The sequence below is a fragment of the Pelodiscus sinensis genome, chromosome 2 (genome assembly GCF_052426305.1).
Source record: "Pelodiscus sinensis isolate ZL-2025 chromosome 2, ASM5242630v1, whole genome shotgun sequence".
NCBI classification, from domain to species: domain Eukaryota; kingdom Metazoa; phylum Chordata; order Testudines; family Trionychidae; genus Pelodiscus; species Pelodiscus sinensis.
In genome coordinates this window covers 106,026,494-106,044,620 of record NC_143053.1, presented here as the reverse complement: position 1 = coordinate 106,044,620, position 18,127 = coordinate 106,026,494, and the positions used below count along the sequence as shown (strand labels likewise).

General features: G+C 45.6%; 2 protein-coding genes across 16 annotated transcripts in view; one reads left to right on the top strand and one right to left on the bottom strand.

Annotated features, from left to right (window-relative positions):
• Nucleotides 1–18,127, top strand: part of CDKAL1 (CDKAL1 threonylcarbamoyladenosine tRNA methylthiotransferase) — a 585,431-nt gene that overhangs the window by 159,295 nt on the left and 408,009 nt on the right. The window lies entirely within an intron of this gene.
• On the bottom strand, nucleotides 11,999–17,521 carry LOC149525315 (uncharacterized). The gene has a single exon (XM_089776361.1). It carries the CDS (start codon nucleotides 13,924–13,926, stop codon nucleotides 12,496–12,498), a length of 1,431 nt encoding a protein of 476 aa, XP_089632487.1. The 5' UTR covers nucleotides 13,927–17,521; the 3' UTR covers nucleotides 11,999–12,495.

Below are 18,127 nucleotides of genomic sequence, written 5' to 3'. Positions count from 1 at the left end.
CAGCAGTGGCTGACTTGGGGACGCCTGGGGCAGAGCAGCTGGGGTGCTGCCGGGTTGGTACAGTAGCGCCGGGGAGCGGCGCTGCGGGACCAACCCGGCAGCGCCCCAGCTGCTCTACCTCAGGCGTAGGCAAGAAAAGCCTGGCCTGCTGGGAGGAAAGGGGGGCACTAGCTGCACCCCCCCCCCCAGCAGACCAGGGAGACGCGGGTGCGTCCTCCACGGCTTTGCTCCGTCTCCCTGGTCTGCTGACCAGGGAGACGGGGAGCAAAGCTTTGGAGCACGCCTGCAGCGGGACAGCCCAGGCGCACCCGGGCTGTCCCGCTGTGGGTGTGCTCCAAGGCTTTGCTCCCGGTCTCCCTGCAGACCAGAGAGACAGGGAGCAAAGCCGCGGAGCACTCCCACAGCGGGACAGCCAGGGCGCGCCTGGGCTGTCCCGCTGCGGGCGTGCTCCAAGGCTTTGCTCCCCGTCTCTCTTGTCTGCAGGGAGATAGGGAGCAAAGCCATGGAGCACGCCCGCAGCGGGACAGCCCAGGCGCGCCCGGGCTGTCCCGCTGCGGGCGTGCTCCAAGGCTTTGCTCCCGGTCTCCCTGCAGACCAGGGAGACGGGGAGCAGCTTTTCTCGCCCTGGAGGACAGGGGTGGTGGGACTGCAGCGCATCTGGGTGTCCCGCCGCTCCAGTCCTCCGGGGCGAGAAAAGCCCCGTTCGTGACTGCGGATCTGACGTAAGTCGGATCCGCGTAACTCGGGGACTGCCTGTACCTGTTAGGTCAGCTGTAGTGCCCTCTGTGGTGTGATGCCTCAAAGTGTTGAATATATTTACCCCCTGTCAATTCAAATCCCATTCTAGTTCCTTCTTTCCTCCAATTATGGTTTTTGGAGCTTCGGACTTCTTGCATAGCAAGTAGTTCTTTGCTAGTGCATAGCTAGAGTGCTTTGTTGTGCAGATACAATTGTTATCAGATAGTCATATAATGTTTCTGTGGCGGTTTCCCTCCCACTGTCTGTGAAGCCTGTGTGGCGTGCATGCAGTGGCCCCAAGGGTTTAAACAATGTGTTAAGTGCAAGAAGGTTATACCTACAGGCGACCTACATGCTGAATTTTTGCAGTGTCTTGGAGTAGGCCATCTTCAAGACACATATAACATCTGTAGGGATTTCAAGTCCCTCGCAAGAGACCAGAGACTTAAATTGCTGCTAATGGAGTCGGCACTTAGGCCCCATGGCTCAGCTTCCACTTGATCAGTACGTAGCATACTGGCCTTAGTACAGGACACATTGGCACCGAGACAGGAGGCACGTCAGGACTATAGGCACTGATCCCTAACATGTAAGATGATCTCCTTGGCATGGCACTGTTCCCATTCACTGGTACGTAAGGAAAAGAAATGCCCCCTTGGCACCAGGCCCCTTTTCTGTGCTGCCAGCACTGAGGCACTGTGGCGAGCCAGCTTCCATAAGCTGACATGGAAGTTCATTGTGGCACCATTCACTGGCACTTTTTCTGCTCCCCTGTGGTTGGTGTCCAATTACACATTGGGTTCAGAGGCTGAGTCCTTTGTGTCCTGGAGCTCCAGAAACCACTCTTGCTGCAGGCACTTCCCGGCATCTTTCTTGGCACCAAGACTTTTCGTCGGCTAGCTCTGGTGCTGGCTTCGACTACAGCTCCCTGTCCCATGCTGAAAATGTAGGCCAGGTCAGGTGATGGGTCAGTGAAGGGTCCCATGCTTGCATGACCCAGCAGATCCTGCTGTAGGAGGGGGAAGCGTGGCTCCTAATGGCTCACGAAGACCCCACACTCCCTGTGGGATTATTGTTGTCATTGCTGGAAGAGGCAGTCACGGGCATGTCCCTGTCCCCACCTTCGATGGACTCTTGTGCCCATCAGGAACTTCTCTGGTGTGTGGCCAAAAATCTGAACCTTCAGGGGAAGGAGGTGATGGAAGAGACAGACCCCATCATCGATGCTCTTTTGCCTGAGGATCCAGAAAGAGTCACCCTTCCTATTATCAAGACTCTCCAGAGGACCACAAAGGTCTTGTGGCAGTAACCCACATCCATTGTTCCCCTTGGCAAAGGATGTGGAAAAGCGATACTACGAACAACTTTTCACCCACTCCTAGCCAGAATCTCTGGTGGTGGACGCTGAGAACCACGGGGAGACCAGCTGGGGTCCACCCGCAAAAATAAGGAGTCTAATGTGTGGACCTGTTTGAGTGTAAGGAGTATTCTACCGGGGCCTCCAGCTCAGGGTCTCAAACTATGCCACCCGAATGTAGCATCACTCCAGCTCACAGTGTGGATGCTCTATGGCTGAACCACCTCAAGCTTCAGTGTTTGGACTTGGCCAGGGAGGTTCTAATGGATAGTTGCAAGCCTTCCACCAGAGCAAAATATCTAGGTAAATGGAAGCGGTTCTCCATGTGGTGCCTTGCTAGGCATATGCCCCTCCAACAGGCCTCGGTTCTGCTACTCCTAAACTACCTCCTTTTCTTAAAGTAGCAGGGTTTGGCTGGTTTGGCCATTAAGGTACACATGACATTTATCTCTGCCTTCCACCCAGGATCCAGACAGATGTCCATCTTCTGCTTGAGCTCATCAGTTAATGTGCACAGTTACACAAAGGGCCCCCTTCCATGCTGCTGCCTCTGTATCAGCGGCAGCAGAGTGGGATGACAGGTGGGAACTGCCTGTCCCCCCTCTCTGTATGTAACCAGTGAAATTTTCAGCAGTTATGTAATCAGCAGTGACACACATTTTATCATCCCTAGGAATGAATTGGTTCCTGCATACTCTAGATATAACAGACATGCCCTTGCTTTTTATCTGGAGCATACAAAACCATTCCAGTGGTCGACGCAGCTTTTTATTTCCATTGCGGACCTCATGAAGTGACTCCTGATTATGTAACAGTGCCAAGAGGTTTAGAAAAAATGACCTATGAGGAATGGTTGAAAGAATTGGGCATGTTTAGCTTAGAGAAGGCGGAGAGAGGGAATACTTGAAAAGTCTTCAAATACGTTTATATATAAAAATTAGAGCATTTGTGTGTCTATCTGCGTGTCCGTCCATGTGTCTGAGTCCATTTGTTCAAAACTCATCCTAAATGGTAAGAGTGGTTGACTCTAAGAGCCGGGTGCCCAAGGGCAGGGAGCGAGAGAGACTTCGCATGTTTCCCCTGTCCCTGGTCCAATCAGGGCTTGGGGGCGGGAGGAACATGTGAGGTCTCCTCCCGCCCTGCTCCAGTCCTTCAAGGAGCACACGCTCTTTGCAGGAAGGGGACAGGGCGGGAAGAGACTTTGTATGTTTCCTCTGCCCCAGCACAAAGTCTCCTCCTGCCCTGCAAGGGCCGTGGCACTTCTAAACACCGCGTGCTCCTTGCAAGACAGGGACAGGAGGAGACTTTGGGTGCTTTCCCCTACCTCAAACCCTGACTGGCCTGGGGTAGCGGTGTGGGGTAAACGTGTGAAATCTCCTCTCACCTCCAGCGGCACGGGCACCTAGAGGGAACTGCCAGCTGTTCAGAATAGCTGGTGGCTCTCTGTTGGAGAGCGGGGACAAAGACTTCATGCACTCCCCTATTGCCAGACCAGTCAGGGTCTGTGGGTGGGAAAGCACGGAAATGTCCTGGCCCAGCCCCATCCACCTGAGGCTCCACCTCTTCTGGTGCAGCCCGGGGTCACTTCAAAAATTTCTGAAATGGCCCCCGGTCAAAAATTATTGCCCACCCTTGTTCTGCTGCATAACTTGCTGATTAAAAACATAGCACTATGCAATATCAGTCACATGTGTTCAATGTACGAGCATCTGGCTAGCTCACAGATTTCAAAAAATGGTCATATGGACATCAGATTTGAGTTTTTATAGTGGGGCTTCTCAGAAATCAGTACTAAACTTGAGGTTATTCAATATTTTCATCTGTGATGAGGAAATAAATAGAAAATTACTGCTGATCATTACAGATTTATAAAACTAGGTGGTAAGAGTCCTTGCCCTGGAGAGTTATAATGAGAAAAGTAATATTATCATCTCTGTTGTACAGGTTGGGAATTGAGACACAGAAGATGGACTTTTCTTACAGAGTGTCTGAGGCATTTTTGGGAAGAAGCCTACTTGAATCCCAGTCCAGTATTTTAATCATTCAACCTTTTCTTTCAGGTTGTGTAGGGTCCAGAAAAATAGTAGAAATCAAAGTCATGAAAAGGCAAATTCTGGTAGTCTCAGTTTACAGACCAAGAGATATTGCGACTAAGAGGTATTTACAGTAGACTTCCGATAATCCGGAACCTATGGGACCTAGGTGGTGCCGGATTATCAGATATGCTGGACTATCAGGAGGTACTATAAAATAGTTATATATATATATACTGTATACATTATTTACTGTATATAAAGTGTTCTTAACCCTTTTTATTGTACATACTGTATACAGTATACTGTAATGTTTTAAGTATCAGAGGGGTAGCCGTGTTAGTCTGAATCTGCAAAAGCGACGAGGAGTCCTGTGGCACCTTATAGACTAACTGAAGTGTAGGAGCATAAGCTTTCGTGGGCAAAGACCCACTTCGTCAGATGCATCTGACGAAGTGGGTCTTTGCCCACGAAAGCTTATGCTCCTACACTTCAGTTAGTCTATAAGGTGCCACAGGACTCCTCGTCGCTTTTGTAATGTTTTAGTTTTTTAAAGCCTTTTTTAACCCTTTTTGCTCAGTTCAGCTGCTGCTGATGTTACATTGTGACTCATTTTTTGCCGAAGCTCACTCACTAGGCTCTTGCCATTTTGATGACAGACTATCAGGAGTGCCAGACTATTGGATGCCGGACTATTGGAGCTTTACTGTATTTGACACCAGAAAGGGAGGCAAGGGGAGGGTGCAGAGCTAAAGTGTAAGAGAAACAGGAAATGGTGTTACAGGAGTTCTTGGGATATAACAAAAAGTAAGCCTAAGCTAATGCATAGGAAATCTTGATTTGAACTTCTGCAAAAATTGTAGTGATATGAAAAATTAGGGAATAAGGTAAGATAGCAGTGAAAATTGCTGAGTCCAGGTCAGACTGGACTGCTGTCTATCAGAGATGCTTTTTTGTTAACTCACCACATTAGGGAGGGAACAGATAACACACTAAAAGTTGATTAAAGAGTATTTTAAAATTTACTGACTCATCTTTCTCACATGTGTGTGACTTAAAACTTCAAGGAAGTGTGCTTTATTATTATATCCTTGTAAAAATTACCAGAGGCCTTGTAAATTTGTCTGAAGTGTTGCAATATTTCAAAAACAAAAGAAACAGGAAAACCCTTGCTATAGAGGTGGTTATTTTGGCGAAACTACAATTAGGACAGTTAAATGAGAAATGACTGTTTGCTCTAGTTAAAAATGATTCTTGGCTCTTCAAGTAATAAACCATGGGCAGGATGTGGATGGTGATACTGGTGCTGATTTTTAGGGCTGATTCCTTCTCCCTCCTCCCCCAATGTTTTCCCTAGTCTTATACATCTGAAGTCTTTTAAATCTAAAACAGCACTGCAGACAGAGTAATGTACGAATTGGGTAGCGACTTGAGCAGATGTAGCTGTGCTCATCAGAGTCCCACTTCACAGTGTGAGTACATTAAGTCATCTTACAGTGCTTCATGCACTTTTGAGCTTTATACTTTTTAATGGCACTGTGTCCCATTGTATGCTTAAGCATCACAGTGACAATGACTAGGTCAAGGATTTTTCCTGCACTGTACTAAGAAAAGCAAAATACAACTCTCCATGCTCATCTCCTGGGAATTTTTCTTCTGTTTTGATTTGGACAATGTAACAAAAAATGATGGTTTGAAAGGAAGAAAAATAGACAATAAGGTTACTTTTGCTCAGAATTAGAATTAGCTATATTGATTATTCCCAATAATTCTTTGTGCCACTATACATGTAACTTGTGACTCTAAAGCATTAGTGTTCTAAAAAACATGAGTAATATTGAGCTGTATTTTACATTAGTTAATATACAAAAAGTAATGTATAAAATAAGCTAGGTTTTGCTGAAGGATTTGTCTGGTGTATTCTGAGGTCAGTGTACCTCAATCTTTCCAGACTATTGTGCCCCTTTCAGGAGTCTGATTCATTTTGTGTACCCCACATGTCACCTCACTTAAACTACTTGCTTTATAAAATCACACACAAAAATACCAAAGTGTCAGAGCACAGCTAGTCCTGAAAAAAATGCGTTTTCATTTTTACAATATAACTATAAAATAAATCAACTGGAACGTAAATATTATGCTTACATTTCAGTGTATGATATATAGAGCAGTATAAAGAAGTCATTGTATGAAATTTTAGTTTGTACTGACTTCATTAGCAATTTTTTGTAGCACATTTTAAAACTAGCAAAATATGTAAATGAGTTGATGTGCCCCCTGGAAGACCTCTGCATACCCCCGGGGGATACACGTACTCCTGGTTGAGAAGCACTGTATTGGGTAAACAGCAGGGTTGGTTAATTTTGCTCCATAATGTTTTGAGTCATGTTTTCATAGTGGATTAGAAGTTTGGTTGGTCAGAGAACATTGATTTGAGTGAAACTTTTATATCCTAGAAGTAATTAAAAACACATTAATTGCACATACATGATTGTTTGGAAGCTGTGTAATAATTTACATGGTGTAATTTAAAACTATTTTCTCAAAACATGCTTTTAAAAATCCTCAATTTGATTTTTTTTAAATTCACATTTAGATATTTTGCATTAATTCTTTTTTATGGGTTTGGTTATTTCCATTTGTCAAACCTAATTTTCTTTACAATTTTTATGACCTAGACATTAATTTGGCATATGAGTTTTTACAGTAGTGAGGGTTGGGTTCATAGTTTGTGGTTGAACTGGTTAAAATCATTCTTTGGAACCTCCCCAAGGATGACAGGAATTAAAAAAAATCAGACAAATCAAAGGGGGGTAAGAAGTAGGTGTACTGATACATTACTGTCACAGGTCTGTCCTCCTATTATCTTTTAGATACCATGGTGATGGATGTGATTTAAGAACTTAATAAAATAGAATTTCTCTTGAAAGAGCAGTTAACCATGCTCAGTTTTTCCCAGGAAGGTATAAGAAGGATAATCAATGGAAATGCCCTCATCTCTATATAAGAGGATATGTCTACACTGCATTCCTCTTTCGAGAGAGTAATGCAAATGCAGACGAATGAAATTGCAAATGATTTGAATTTCCCATGCTTCGTTTTCATAATCGCATCCAGGCACTATTTTGAAATACCCTATTTCGAAAAAAGAAACACTGTCTAGATGCGGTTATTTTGAAAGAAAACTTTTCTTCGAAATTACCCTTAAACCTCATTTTATAAGCGTCTACTACACCTTACGTGAAATTAATGTCTTTGTTCCTAACTTCCTGCATTATCTTTCCTATATATTGAATCATTTCTATAAAAATTTAACACTGCATTTTCTCACCTGCAACTTCAATAAAGTAAAAAATGCATGTGGCTTCCTTAATTCTTAACATAATTCTGCTTCCTGATTAAAATGATTATTATATATAATTTATTTTACTCCCATTAAGTCCAGGATAACTTGACTATACATATTTTTGAGGACCTTCTATTTAGAATAATCTTGTATTTCTTCCAAGAACATCTTCCTGTCTTTGGCTTTTGCCATAGTACTTACAGCCATTTCTGAGCAATTAAAATGTTCAGTGTTCAAAGTTTTGGCCATCTTCCAGTCCAGTAAAATCACTTTCTGATTCACTCTGTCCATCCCACCCCCACAACTGCACTGCAAGTATCCAATGATTAACTGACTGTCTTGGTTGTTCCAAACTTTCAGCCATCTTGTCTGTTGTAGTGAGTCAGCATGGCCACCCACTGACCCGGAAGGGGAAGCCCTCCATAATACCCCTTGGTGCGCGGGGCCAGAGCCACATAGTCATCCCCCCCCAAGAAGCAGAAGAGCGGGGCTCGGACTATAAAGGGAGAGGCAGAGAGCTCAGTTAGAGCCCAGCGGGAGAACAGGCCAGACGTTCTCCCTGGCCTCCCCAAGAGAGAGGCACAGTGGCCGCACCATTCAAAGAATGACTAGATTGAGCCCCCGGGACCGCTGCCTGACATCGGGGATGCACCCCTGCTAGCCCGACCATCGCCAGGCTCCAAGGATGGCCGGAGACGACTAGAGGCCATGCCTGGCTCTGGAGACTGGGCTGTGCCGCTGGGGCCAGTGGGTGACCCAGACCCTGAGCCTATGGACACCCTGCCAGTGTCGTCATCCACAGAGGACTCCGAGAACCAGCAGGTGCACCAACTAGGCTCTCAAGGAGAACTAGGACACGCCCCAGGGATAGTGGACCCAGTGCAGGCTGATGAAATGCAGGTCAGGTGGGGCAGTGTGTTTGGACCCCGCTGACTCATCCCTGACCTGTATTGCATGCAGGATCCCCACTTACCCAGCGGCAGCCCATGCTGAGACTGTTAGGGGTCTGGGCTGGGACGCAGTGGAGTGGGTGGGCCTGCGTTCTCCGCCCCCCCCATCCGCCATACCCCTTCTTGAGGCGGCAGGTTCCCCCTGTAGGGGGAAAAACCCCTGCACTTGTTGGCTCTCTGCCGAAACTAGGAGAGCTGACCCCAACTCAGCCTGCAGACAGGCCTGAGCTCAAACTATAGACATGTTTGTTTGGTGCCCTGACCCAGAACTGTGGCCACTGGATTATAGACTTCCTTGTTTATTTGCTGCCGCCCTGACCCAGGGCTGTGGCTGCCAAATTGTATAACCACCTGGCTTTTTGTTGCCCATCCTGACCCAGAAATGAGGAATTCCTATTATGCTTAGCCCGTAGAGTAAGTCAGCAGGTCTGCCCGCTGACTCGGACTGGTACAGTAATGTTCTATAAATTCTGTGTCCTGTTTTTAAAACCTCCATATTCTGACTTGGAAGAGATCTCTTTGGTATACATGGAATCATGCTGTTTCACTGAAGTTGTTATGGATATTCTTGTTTGAATTAATATAAAATATATATCAGTTTCTTAGCTCTCCTTCATTAGTGGGGTACTAGCAAGCTACTGTTCTCCAATTAGATTAATATATTCAGTTTAGCACAATTTCGTGTTTTAGCCCTAAACCAGCTTGCAAAAACAGTTTCAGGAATTTACTAGCCTGAACACAAAAATCTAGTCAACATTTTAATGGATAGGCTTAAATTATTGATATTGCGTTTGCTCATCCAAAACAAGATTACTTGCCCTGACTGATGATGAATTGAATTTTTCAGGGCTTCCTGCAATAATTGCTATAATAATAGTTGCTATAATTATTTATGGGCATCATGCTTCAAGTATTTGTCAGCTTGAAAGATTTAACCATATAATAGGGGACAGCAACAGAAACAAATAAAACTTTTAAACTGGTAGAAATATTTTAAGTGCAACCTTTTTACACACATCTAATGAAAGAAACTCTTCTAACTAGGGATCATAATTTTTGGCCTAGAGTTATTTCAGTTAAGCTCCTTAAAAACACATTTATGGTACATTTTCACCTTATATTCATATAATAAGCACTTAAGGGCAAACTTTTCCCATACCTGAACTATACCTGTGAATCGAGGCTCAGAAAGCAGAAGAACTGCAACAATTCTAGTAAGACACACAGTGCAGGAAAGACTGTGTAAAGCCTTGCAAGAAGAATATGGTTAACTATTTTTTACAGGGGCCTGTGAAAAACACGGCTTCAAGGTTTTTGTTTGATTTTTTTTTTTTTAAGTAGGACATAAAGTGTGTGGGGGTGCGGGTGTTTTCATCTAGCCTGCCTTAGGGAAGCTTCGGGGTTTTGTTCTGTTTTAGAGTTAATGGAAACATACACCAAATCTTTGTGTTGAACTCTCCTATGTATTGTATAATTTAGTTACTAAACCTCTATTCTGTCATAGAATCCTAGGGACTGAAAGGGACATTGAGAGGTCATCTAATCCAGTTCCCTGCATTCATGACAGGACTAATTATGCAGACCAGCCCTGACAGGTGTCTGTTTAATCTGCTCTTAAGATCTCTGGTGATGGAGATTCCACAGCCTTCTTGGGGCATTTTATTTCACTGCTTAACCCCCCGATAGTTAGGATTTTTTTTCTTAATGTTCCTAATCCAGATGTACACTAGAACCTTTTGATGCCTGATGTGTGTGATTATTTTCTCTTTAATGGCATTTCTATGTTAGCAAAAACCCTAGTGTAGCAGCACTTACGGTACAAAAATGCTTTATCAGCATAGCTTATTTTGCTTAGGCAACCAGTATAAATTTTATTGTTAAAATCACTTTTCTGGCACTTTTACTTTTAGGAGGGTTTAATCTACAGACTTTTCCCAGGATAGAGCTGGCCTTGATCGTCTGGTTCTGCAATTTCAGCATATTGTCATGCGCCTGGTAATATTCCCTTAACCACAACCTTCTTCCCAGCTCCTGTTCCTGAAAACAAAAATATTTCCTGACTTTTTATCAATAGCTGTATTCCTCTTACTCCTATTTTATAAGTGTTTTTTCTGTGAAAAGGTATCTGCTTTCCCTGTTTTTCAAAGATGATTTTTGCTCATCTCAGACTCATTTTTTTGATACATTGTTTCCTAGCCTTTCTCCATAGCCAGACTTTGCTGGCTTCCTCTTAGCCTGGCATCTGTCTTGCTATGATTTCACTTATGTCTATCTGATTTTATTCCCCATGAATTGGAATGCATTCTGTTCATTATAAGAGCTTCTCTTATGCTACTTAGGTTTTTTCATGCTCCATTGTTGCTAAATCTTTCTATATTTCTGTGATAACAGCTTTTATCAAGTTATGAATATTCACATCAGTTATTAGTGGCCCAGAAGTGGTAATAACTGATTAATTCGTGATGAAGATTTGCGAATAGCATGATAGCTTAACATCTTCAGTTTAACATAGGAACACTTTTGAAGTTAGCTGCCTGTTTCATGCTGAACAGGCTGTAGTTTACCGACCTTCTCTTCCCTGTGGTGCAATCTGCTTTTTATTTCAGATATTTGGCATGCATTATTGTGCAACTGTGCACACTTGGGCTGTGTCCAGACTCAGGGGTTTTTTCGAAAAAAGTAGCCTTTTTTCGAAAAAACTTCACCTGAGTCTAGACTGCAGCCGCGTTCTTTCGAAATTAAATCGAAAGAATGCGGCTTTTCTTTCGACGGTGGTAAACCTAATTCCACGAGGAAGAACGCCTTCTTTCGAAAGTGCTCTTTCGAAAGAAGGCGTTCTTGAAAGCAAACAGGCTTTTTAGAAAGAGAGCATCCAGACTCACTGGGTGCTTTCTTTCGAAATAGCAGCTTGCTTTTTTGAAATTCCGCGTGCAGTCTAGACGCTCTCTTTCGAAAGAGGCTTGCAGTCTAGACATAGCCTTGGTAATAGTATAATGGGTCTCTTTATGGCAGAGGTTCCTAAACTTGTTTTTACTGTGCTGCCCTTTGGATATTCATGTTATATTCATATCAACTCAGCACAGGGGAAGAAAGTACTTTGGTGCTGAGTTTTGAGCTATTAGGACAGGGGTTGGCAATAATTTTTGATGGGGGCCACTCCAAGATTTTGGAAAGTGGTTGAGGGCCGCACTCTTCCATGATACTAATGGAGGAGGTGTGGGATCTGGGATGGAGATGGGGGTAAAGAAGAGAACTTGGGGTAAGGGTTTGAGGTACAGGTGGGAGAGTGGAGCCTGGGAGGGTGTTTGGGTAAAGGAGGCAGTTGTAACCTAGGGCAGAGGACGGGGGTGCAGGAGTTTTGTTTGTGACCTCGGAGGATTGTGATCTGGGCAGGGGATTTTGGAACAATATGGATGCAGGAGGGAGGCAGAGGGTTTGGGTGTGTTGAGTGGGGGGCAGAGGACTGGGGAAGAGAGGGGCTGGGGTGCCAGAGGCAAGTTCTGGCCAGGAGACTTACTATCCAGTAGCTCAATTAGTCTGCCTGCTTGTCTATAGAATTAAATGCTTGAAGAGTGTCAAAGTCAGACAGGACTCACAGATTTGGCAGACTGCTCTGTTTATTTCAGCAAAGCTTTGCTAAAATGCATGGAGAAAATGTGAGTACCCTACAAGGTTCAAACCCCTTGATTTTATACAGTCAAAAGGAAGCCAAAATTAACAGGATTAAAAGGGGGGTAAAACTTCACATAATTAGTGTGAGGCTACTCAAGTACTCTTCATTTCAATATTAAGCACACAGCAATCTCCTGGCTATATCTCCCTGATTATCTGGAATTGTTTCCTAACACTTAATGTTTCTTTTCCTGTTAAGCTCAGGCCCAAATTGGCTAGCACCTTGATCTGCATACCTACAATCAACATTAACATACTTTTCTTCTTTCTCTTAAAAAGACAAACAGAATTCCTTTAACTTATTCAATTATTACAGCACAATTCATCTTTTTCTTACAGTATAATTCTTTCTACTTTCACAATCCCTCCTTTTGGTCAAGCTTCGCCTATGACCAACAATTACTGGGTTTCTTGCATTAACCGTTCTTTGTCTCTCTGTTCATCAGTGATATTTAAAATCATCAGATTAGCACTCTGGTGAGGGGTAGCTAGCTGTGTGATATGTTTTGCACAGTTTTGGATACAACAGGAGATTAACTGAAAACATACAAAAATCATTAAGATCCCAAATAGGATAGTCAGGGCTCCCTGAAACAACCAGTTTCCTATGCCAGTGAAATTGAACAAGTTACTCAGCCATTTCCACAGGGAACTTGGCTCTTCGTGAGGAAGATATGCAATCTTCTCTAAGTAGTTAGCGCGATCTATTACATCATTGGTGTTGTCTGGTATATATACACAACATTCATTGCCAATGAGAGCACAGGTCCCTCCTTTTGCTGCCAGCACTATATCCAATGCCTGACGGTTTTGGAGGACCACTTGTCTGATCGCTCCCGTTTCTTTGGCCAGGGCCCTTAAACTTTCTCCAGTTTCATTTGCCATGATTTCAACTACTGCTTGTAACCTCAGAAGCCTTTTTGCATGATGTATTACTCCCCCAAATGGGATAAAGGAACCACCAATAGCCTCTTCCCAAGTTAAAGGGCTTATGTGATTCACATACCATTGGGCATCCGACAAGTCCCTTCTTTTTCGCCTAAAATTACGGAGGCGTTCTCGTGGGAAGGACTCTAACACTCGGAATTGTGGGAAGAGTTGGGCGGGATAACAGATACCTGACCAGTTAACTGGTAATGTGGTATAGGCCTTTGTCCCACAGACCCAATGATGCCCTATCAAAGCCGGGAAGGGTCGGTTGCACCCCTTTGCCATATAGGTGTCTACAAAGGAGGAGTAATATCCCCCGAAGGGCACAAGGTGATTCTCCTTACGGGGAGTGGTGTTATTTGCATGGCATTGAAAGATTGTACTGTTCTCACTAGGGTGGCTGTAGCGGGAGCAAGAGAGTGATTTCCCTGTTTGATCCCAGGTTGAGAAAAAATTCATATCCCCATACCCGGTCCTCCATTTTTCAATCTTGTTTGAATAATCCCATACACCATTGGTTACAATATGCTGAAGACAACTGCTCCTCCCCAGATTCAGCCCTGTCCCATTACACACCCAACACCAGTGACCTTTTCCCTCCACCACGCTTATCCATTTAGATACATTTATTCCTACTGTTTCCCAAGTGTCATTACTGTTCCATGTCTTGTTAAATGGATGAGGTCCTCCGGTGAGGCCTGGGGAATTAAGTGGGATTGCCAAGACAGGAACACCAGCTTGTGAGTGGGCTGGGATGTGGCTGCAGACCCAGCAATTAGAGATATTAAGGGTCTGAGCGATCCATACTTGCTGGTGGATAAAAGAATTGTCATTGTCATTGTGGATTCCCCAGACCTTAAGACACCAGTAGCCGAGGAACAGGCCCCACCAGAGGCACATGCTGGAGGCAAGACCCTTTTTGGTTCTGACAACCTCAGCTGAGGGAACCGCAGTCACGGTTTTATGTCCACCAGGCAGCAGGCGCTAGGCTCACTGCTGCTTCTTCTTGGGCCTTGCTTTTGGTTGTCGTCTGCTTCAGGCAACCCTTACGTGAACGTAGGTTGTAAGGTATTGCAGGCTGTTCCTCTACGTCTTCTTCTGGAGTCAAAATTGACTCTGCGTGGTCCTGAGGCGATGACTGGTCTGCTGGGGGTGGTGCCTTCTTACACTGAGAAGCATGTATCCATGCTGCTATGCCGGATAGCTTAACAGCCGTCTGGGTAGTGAGCAGCACCTGATGTGGGCCCTTCCACCGGGGTTCCAAGGCGTGTTTTCGTTGGTGGTGTCGTATGTAGACCCAATCACCTGTCTCGAGGGTGTGGCAGGCGTCAGAGGTGGGTTCGGTTGGCCAGGCGGCTCAAACCTGTGAATGGAAGTGACTTACAGCTTGCATTAGTCCCTTGCAGTACTGAAGGAGTATACTGCGAGTCAAGTTCAAGTCTGAGACTGGAGTAATGGTAGTCATTGTTCGCATAGGGCGCCCCATAACAATTTCAAAAGGACTTAATTTATGTCTTTGGGATGGGGTGGATCGAATTTCCATAAGGGCCAATGGTAAGGCCGCTGGCCAGCTTAACCCTGTAGAGTCACAAATTTTTGCAAGCTTATTTTTTTTAGCATGCCATTTCGTCTTTCAACTGCACCTGCGCTCTGTGGGTGGTAGGGACAGTGCAGCAAGTGCGTGACATGTAATACACGATCCAGGTGCTGAACAAGTTGTCCAGTAAAATGTGTACCCCGGTCACTGGACAGAGTGGCAGGAGTTTCTTTTAACAAACATTTGGCAACAGACAGCGAATCAGCTTTGCGACAAGGAAAGGCTTCAATCCAACCCGAAAATAAGCATACCATAACCAAAATGAATTCATATAGTTGACACACAGGCATTTGTACAAAATCAAGCTGCCAATGCAAGAATAGTGCTTGGGGCAGGCCCCAGAACCCGTGAGCTACCTTTACAGGTTTGCCAACATTGTAGCTTTGGCAAGTGGTACAGGCGGCACAGTGGTGAGCTGCAAAAGAGCTGAAATGTGGGGCCCACCATCCTGCCTTAGTTACAGCAGAGATCATACCCTCCTTTCCGACATGCGAAACGCCGTGTAGCAGGGCGGCTAGAGCTGGGTAGAGCGAAAAGAGGGCCACAAAGGCACCAATAAGGGGGCGCCAAAGGGAATCAGGGTGTAGAGAGCAATCCTGGGCGACCCAGGAGTCTTTTTCTGTTTCTGAGGCAGAGTCTTGGAGCAGGGTGACTTTAGAAAGGGACTGCGGTGGTACAGAAACAGAAAGGGAACCGAGAAACGCACCTGGGGAAGATTTTATGGCAGCATTACCCTTAGCAACATTAGTATCTGCTGTGGAGTGACCAGGGCACTTAACAATAGCTAATGCAGATGGGAGTGCATACAGGAGGAGCAGCAATGTAGGGGCCATTCTTGATAGGGGTACCAGCAGAGGTAAGGAAACCCCGAGCTTGCCAGAGGGTGCCAAAGTCATGTACAACCCCAAAAGCGTAACGAGAATCAGTATAAATGGTGGCGGAGCGTCCCTCAGCCAGAAAGCAAGCGCGGGTTAGGGCAACTAGTTCAGCGACTTGTGCTGAAGTCACAGAAGGTAACGGCGCAGCTTCTAGGGTTTCAGAGAGTGATACCTCAGCATATCCTGCGAGGAGACGACCTTGGCTATCTCTAAAGCAGGAACCGTCAGTGAATAACACAAGGTCGGAGTTAGAGAGAGGGACATCAGAAAGGTCGGGGCATGGGACGGTGACAGCAGAGACACTTGCAAGGCAGTCGTGGGGTTCACCGTCATTAGACAGAGGAAGGAGAGTGGCAGGGTTCAACTGAGAACAGCACTTTATGGTGATATGCGAAGCCGAAAGCAGTAAAAGTGAGGCGGGCGGAGGAAAGGTGAGCTGTATTACCTTGTAGCAGGAGAGTATCTATAGAGTGAGGGACCATGAGAGAAACAGGAGAGCGGAGGACAAGGGACTCAGACATTTTAATTAGGCGTGCCGCGGCAGCCACAGCACGCAGACAGGGGGGTAGACCTTGGGCAACAGGATCCAAGGTGGCAGAGAAATAAGCTACTGGACGATTTTTGCCACCATGCTCCTGAGTAAGAACCCTAAGTGCACAACCAGATTGCTCGCGGCAGAAAAGGGTAAAGGGCTTACAGTAGACAGGTAACCCTAAGGTGGGGGGGGGGGGGCAGTGAGAAGCACTAAAGAGTCAGTTTCTGAGACAGATAATGAAGGGGAACAGAGGAGTAGATCATTTACACATTGGACCAATGTGGACCCAGAGGGGAAGACCAGGTTAACAAGGTCTTTGGCTAATGCTTGGGAAAAGTAAGACGGGCTTTCTGTGTACCCCTTGGGAAGCATACTGCTGCTCCTTGTAAGAAAAGGCAAAAAGATACTGGAACTTAGGGTGAACCGGGACAGAAAAGAAAGCAGAACACAGATCAACATCAGTAAAATGAGTTGCATCTGGCAGGATAGAAGCCAGATTAGTTGCTGGGTTAGGGATTACAGGAAAGGTGGGTACAACAATGCAGTTAATAGCTTGAAGATCCTGAACAAACCGCCATGATTTACCATCAGCTTTTCGAACTGGGAGGATAGGGGTGTTACAGGGGCTGGAACAGGGGACAATAATGCCTTGTTCCCACAGGGTGGATATGACCGGAGCTGAAACCTCTAAATCCCAAAAACCCGGTGCCACGACCCCTTCTGTGACCTTATCCCCATTCTTGGTACCCTCCCCATTCCCAGTACTGTCTGCCCTGCCCTGAATAATGCTGTATTTGCAGAGCTATCAACTTTTGTGAGGACTGCTTCTCTTTCCTTTTAGAGTGCAGTGGCAATGCTCTGCCACTGCTTGCAATTTGTCCATGGTCTTGGCCTCCCATCCAACACTTATTTGCTTTAACATACTGCTAATAGCAGATAAGAGGCTATTAACAAACGCATGCGCCACAGCGCCCTGTCCATTTTTACCTGGTTGCTGTACCCCCAAAAAATCCAAAAAAACCAACCAAACAAACAAAAACCATCAGTCAGTCTGTGTGATAGTTGCCCGGGTTTTTTTCTTTGTTGCTGTTTACGGGGTTATAAGTAGCTTACACAGTTGCAGGAGGTCTGCTTCAGAGGGTTCATAGGCATTGCACACTAGCAAAATTCCTCTGCAAATTTGGTAGGGTTTTCCTGGGGCTTTGGAAAACCTTTTAAAATCGAGTGGAGCTCTGTGTGGGTCCAGGGTTTATAGCTTCAAGTGGGACCGGTCTGAGTTTTCTTGGAGGACGGGGTAAAGGGAAGCGCTTGGTCTGGTGGTGGGAGAGGAGGTTTCCAATAAAGCTTTTTTTCTTATAATTAGAATTTTTAAGGGAGGCGAGCTTCGATTCAGTTCATTTAAGATTTGCCTCGTCCCACCACTGCATGAAGCAATCTACCTCTCCTCTAGCCAATTTAGTTTTTGGGAAGGCCAAGTTTGTCTTTTAAGACGTCCACTTGGTCTTTGTTCCAAGATCCTAACAGTGGCCACTGAGTTTTGGGATCCCCCCAGAGTTAATCTAGATCATTTTTCCAGAAATTTACAGGAGTCCGGACCCTTTCTAAAATATATAAACTGAGCCAGGGTCCCTTTAGGGAACTGCCCTTGCTTAGACGTCTGGTTACCCATACAGGAGGACTTCATACACCAATCACACCAGGAGGAAATTCGGGTTCGTCAGAGCGGTGCCCGGTGCAACACACAAAAGAAGCCCACAGGCTACTGCCTCAATCGCCCTTGCGTTCACTCCAAGGATTTTATCCAAGGTGCGGTGCGGCTGCGATTGTGCAGATTCCAGTCTCACAGACCGCGGGGACAGGAGCCCCTTGGTCGGCCAGTCCCTGGACAGGGATGGCTCCCAGACTCACTCACACCACAGGGAAGACGGATAGACACAGAGACAAGACAGTCCTCAGTCCGGACAAAATAATTACCTGACCAGAGTCCTGATGTTAGATCCCGGGATCCCTACCAGAACAGAGCAGGAACCAACAGGTTCGATGGCGTAGACTTCGCTGTGGCTGTGCACCTTTCCATTCTGGCGGAGGACC